The sequence below is a fragment of the Calidris pugnax genome, unplaced genomic scaffold (assembly GCF_001431845.1).
Source record: "Calidris pugnax isolate Ruff unplaced genomic scaffold, ASM143184v1 scaffold219, whole genome shotgun sequence".
Taxonomy (NCBI): Eukaryota; Metazoa; Chordata; class Aves; order Charadriiformes; family Scolopacidae; genus Calidris; species Calidris pugnax.
The window spans coordinates 3,975,070-3,980,364 of NW_015094507.1; the positions used below are offsets into that span (position 1 = coordinate 3,975,070).

The following is a 5,295-nucleotide window of genomic DNA, read 5'->3' on the forward strand; positions in this document are numbered from 1 at the left end:
CCCCGAAGTCAACAAAAGCAAGGAATTTCTATTAGGATATTAGGAATGGCAACGGCTAAAAACAGCCTAAACTGCCAGAAAAAGTGAATGAAACCAACCGAAAAAGAGTGCTTAATTAGTAATAAAAAAGGCGAATATATCTGATCTTAGCTTTATATAAAATAAGTTGCTACGGTTTATAAAGTTTCTCAAACCCTTCCTTTAAAACTCTACATAATAAATTAGAATATAAACACTTCCACAAGCCTCATGGGAAGCAGCAGGGACCTAAACCAAACCCAGAAACAAGCTTCAGTTAAAGCACTGCAGATCGAACAGCTTCAGCATAGACAGACACTTGGTTTCCAGCTGGTCCTACACAACTCCTAGGCTGGTCACAAGATGACCCAAACCAGAGTCTAGACTGGGACTCAGCAGCTCATTCTGCACTAGAAAGAAGTGCTTGATAACAGATAAGAAAGGAAGACTCACACAGTGAATTTGACAATCTGGTTGATGCTGAACCATACTTCCTTAGCAACAGTTTTCAGTTACCTCTTCTTTACACAGCCTAATTTATGGGCGATCGTAAAGCTGAAAAATTTCAACTTACAATGAAAAACCTCTCTGAAGACTTCTTAAAGCAACTTCACACCTTACGCAAAAACACTAGTGTAATGCTCCCAGATCATTAACAATCAGTGCGATCAGGCTCACAGTTCCCAGTTCTGCTAAATACAAGAACATAACAGAAAAATCCCACACGTGAAAGGCTACGGAGAGAATAACCAAACTGCGTCCACCACAAACACCAGGAGCTCCAGCAGCTTCACAAAAGCACGTAACAGAAGGAAATCATTCTAAAGCTACATAACAAACTGAAATAAAAGTGAAGCATATACTGTTGGTCAGATGTATTTTTTTTTTTTTTTCACATCTGGGCAAGACTACCCATCTACTGGGATTCCAACAAGAAGTCATAGTACGAATCAAAACCCAACAGCCGCTAAAGAACAACTGCACGTCATTGCCAAGTACAGGTACTGTCATGCAGCGAGTCTTACGCGGTGGCAGCCGAAGTGCTTGTAAAAAAGTGTCTAAAGGAAAAAACTCATCACATTTACTACAGCATTTTGATAATAAAACGAAAGAAGCTGTAATGAGACAACAGGCCAATCTGTTTTCCAAAGCGCTATCTGAGAGGGTGAAACTTTACTACTTATAAGCAAGCCTCCTCTAAACCTTTACACATTTTATTCAACAGATTATTAGTAGAAATTACTTGGCCGCAGAACAGGTTTTTCTGGGGAGGAGGGAAGAATTTTCTTCAGTAGCTTTTAAAGTCTTCACTAATGTTATAACCCTTATTTTTAGTCAACATCTCTTTTGTTAATCCTCCCTCAGTAACTATGAAATTACTAACCAGCAACTGCTTATCACTAAAACATTCCAGGATGAAATGTTTTATGTACAGCCTGCCTGGATGAGTGTTCTCATGGTACAAACACTCCATTAAAATGTTTTTTCTTCTATTCTTGTACATCTCTGCTGATATTTGGCAACCCTGTTCATGTTTTGTTATCTTGACCGATTAAAAGCCAGTAAATTAAACCAAATACAAACGTCTGGCATCCACACTTCAGCAAAAACTCACTGAGGCCACAAGACTCACATTTTTCCTAACATTTCTCTTGATGTATCAAGGCAGCAGTATTATACTGCGCCAGTAAGCATGGGGAAAAAAACTTACATTAAAGACTTGAACCGTAGGAGGATCTTAACTTTATCCTCCATAGCCATCAGAAGAACAGAGAACCCAAAGTGACCAGAAATTAAGGATGTTCTCTATCTGCAGTGAAGCAGTGCCAAGAATAAGAAGTGTCATTCCGAGTATCATTGATTTGATGAACTAGGTAATAAAGAGTCAGGTAGAAGTATCTTTGTCAGCCACAACTTCCCAAGCACTCTGGAGTCACTGAAGCAGCTTTTCTCATCTCTTTTGCCCCATGAAAGGTACAGAAGACTGACTATACGATACACAGAGAACCTGGATGCACGCTGTCTGGAACAGTTGCCTCAGTTGAGGAAGCAAATAGCCCTCAGCTGTCAAGCCACACCAGTCTAATCAAATTCTGACAGCACCCCTTGTTAATTGCTTTGAATCAGTTGAGCAATTTGAGGTAGCAGAACATCTGTACTGTAAGGAAGTTCTTTTGCTTTTCTCATTCATAGAATTCCTTAAGGTATCAATTAGTAAGGATGACATGCTTTCTACTGTAAAAACCAACATATCAGGGAAGAAGCAAGTCACAGGCATGCAGAGAAGTTCTGACAAGCAAGACGAAGCCACAAGGAAAGATATTTAGGAAAAACTATCCAAAAGTTTATGACTAGAATAAAGCATATAAATTCACTAGTGAAGGAACCCCAATGCGGGAAGGAAGATGCATCACTTGGCAGGTGTCCCTTCTGAGTCCATTTTCCAAGATGTATTAAAAGCCATGTATCTCCATCTCCAGCCACCCAAGAGCTGTGGTGTTTCATGTGTCTTGAATCTTCTGTCTTCAGCCCCAGCATCTCACCTTCTGTCCATCTCTGCAACTACAACTTCAGACACCAGCTGTTATTCTTACTTCCTTTTCTTGTACCTCATCATCATGATTACTGCCTTCCGTCAGCAACCAAGGTTCTCTGCAACACTTCTCTTTTGCTGCTTCAAAATTACAGTGACCAGGCAGAGAAGCATCTCAGTACACGTAACTTTCTTCCTAATTGAGACTCCAGTACACTATCTTGACAGCATCTGAAGGAGAATCGGAAGAAAAGGAATTACATTATGATCTGAATAGCACAAAAGCTGCTTTTTGCAAATGCAGCTGCAAATACAGTTCTATTATTAAGGTTCACGTTGAACAAAATACAAGGCATGGTCTCCTAAGAATTTGTTGATGTAGGAAGAAATTTATTCTTATTACATAGTCTTAGTTTTGCTGCTTAATTAAAAAAACAAAACACCAGAATCAAAATAGCTTGCTTTTTCCCAATGAGGTATTTGCAATGATTCAACAATACCTATTTTTTAAGGCGATTCTGAGGCTGTAGTTTGAGCTCTGCATTGCAAGTCAACTCACAGTTACAAAAGGGCAATAGCACTCTAATGATTCAGTCCACAGGTGGCATCTTTCCCCAGTAGCTGCAAACACTCCATCCCGGAGTGTCAACAATGCTAAATTAAACACTACTCTCCACATTGGAGATACCAATTCAACACAGGTCTTCCCAAACTACTGCATCTCATCTCCAGCTATGCAAGAAATCATCATAATCCTATTTGTGCATCTACCTGGTTTCAAGGCAGAGTTCAGAAAGCAGCTCACTGACTACCTGAGAGTGAGTGTCAGCATCTGGTCAGCTAATGGGAAACAAAGGAAAGGTTCTTCTCTAGTAACAAGAAGATGTTCAAGAGCTTCACATAATCTGACTCCTACTGAGATAGCATGCTCTGGCAATTTATCAGACAAAGCCACAAGGCACTAGTTTCCCTCCAGGACCATTCTCCCTTTGACCTCAGTGGCATATGCTGCCATGTTCTCCATTTTACTAGTCCCACACACTGGCCTCCAGGTACAGCTCATGTCTTTGGGCAGTAGAGCAAGGGCTCAGTGTCTCGAACCCACTGGCTGCAATGCTGCAGTGTCGCACCTGACTTGTGTGCAACGACAGATGACTGTCAAAGCAAGTATGCTGCAACATTCATGGTTTTATCTGCCACCTATGACAGGTTCATTACTTTATGGGGCCTTCATGAGGGCTAAATAATATAATACAGTAAGTTAGTAAATATTATAATACAGTAAGTTAGTAAAATACCTAATTTGGCTTCTCCATTAATGAAGAGGTCATGAAGATAATAGTTTAGTATTTTCATCTGCCATTTAGTTTTCCTGTAACTCAAGTATTCAGCTGCTCATTAAGTCAGAAGACTTAATATGGACAGATTCTTCATTTCTACTTTTACAGGGACAGTAATAGTAAGCAGCAGAAGACTATGCTTCTGGAGCACAGGGGGCAACAGCCTGAGAAAAGATAAGGAACAGGTGGTAATCTCATGAAGAACTGAGGTTGAAAGAGTTAACACCTGCCAGACAGTTGCAAGTTTGAGCGTGAAGCCTTCAGAACTAACTCCACCTCACCTCTCTATCCACTGTAAGAAACAGAGCACAACACAACAAAACCAAGACAACTATACCTTGCAGGGCCAGTTTGTCATCCTTCATAGCTTGTCATTGTTGGCCTTCTCTGTTGACTTCAGAATTCCTTTTCTCCCTCAAGGAATGTATCCAACTCCTTCAGCAAGCATCTTTAATGCAGGGTGACTCCACTAATGGCTTGTCCATTGGGAAGAAATCTTGTGCTTCAGATGTAGCAAGTAATTCCAAAGTCTCAGCTCACACCTTGCCTCGAATCCTCACTCTATGTCCTCCAGTAGTCAGCACTGAGCTTCATTCCAAATTAGATAAACCTTTGCTACACTGTGGAATAAACCATCCTCCAAAGGAACAAGCTCTTCCTTGCTGCGTTGAAACCTTGGGTAGCTCCACTTTTCAAGCAGGCTTCGGTCAGATGGCTGTCCCAGTGCTTACGAGCACCACAAGCAGCAGTGAGTTGTATGGTTAGTGCAGCAGTATAGTTTCAAAGAAGTGACTATCAATCAGGGATAAAGCATTAACAGTACACACTATGGATGAGACAAACAAGGCTTCCAAGAACTGGATGAAACCGCAGTGCTGGAGCCCTCAAAGAGCACGCCCAGAAAAGGGAGGCAATACATTGCAAGAGGAAATTAGGAAGAAACACTGAACCAGTATAAATGCACTACTTGAGACTTCCAATCCATACTGGAGGATGTAATGGTTCAACTAGCCCCAGGAGCAAGTCTTTTGGCAAAAGTTGCAGTTAATCAATGCAACAGTGACAGACTCATAAAGCATTGCTGTGCGTGACTAAAAAGCATCAAGTTCTGCAATCTGAAGCCAGTTCAAGCAACGGTGTCAGAAACCTCATGTTTCTTAAGCCTTCTATTTTCTGGTCTCTGGCTGCAGAAGTGGAAGAGGAGCCCTCAACGCTTTTTCTCTCTTCCAAATGAGTTCTTCCCACACCACAGGCACAAACTTCACCATCCCAAGGGAGCAAGACTTACTAGTTTGTCCTAATGAAGCCTTCGCAGCAAAATGGCATTTAAACTAAGAGAAGCCTAACTAAAAGTCATCAAGCCAGAACACTGATTAATCAAAATTCTCCCAGTAGTTCCTCATA

At 41.1% G+C, this 5,295-nt stretch overlaps 1 protein-coding gene across 4 annotated transcripts in view; it reads right to left on the minus strand.

Moving 5' to 3' along the window:
- SOS1 (SOS Ras/Rac guanine nucleotide exchange factor 1) overlaps window positions 1-5,277 on the minus strand; it is a 64,564-nt gene extending 59,287 nt beyond the window's left edge. The window contains exons 1-2 of one of the 4 annotated variants that reach the window (XM_014964529.1): window positions 4,229-5,277; window positions 2,628-2,782 (exon numbers count right to left, since the gene is read on the minus strand). Coding sequence is in view for 1 of the 4 variants with exons in the window: in XM_014964527.1 (XP_014820013.1) it covers window positions 4,229-4,249 (21 nt within the window). In the remaining 3 variants the exon portion in view is untranslated. Of the gene's footprint in view, window positions 1-1,729; window positions 1,983-2,561; window positions 2,783-4,228 lie in introns of those variants that run through there. The other 3 variants (XM_014964528.1, XM_014964527.1, XM_014964530.1) reach the window with 3 other exon arrangements.
- Window positions 5,278-5,295: the final 18 nt, after the last annotated feature.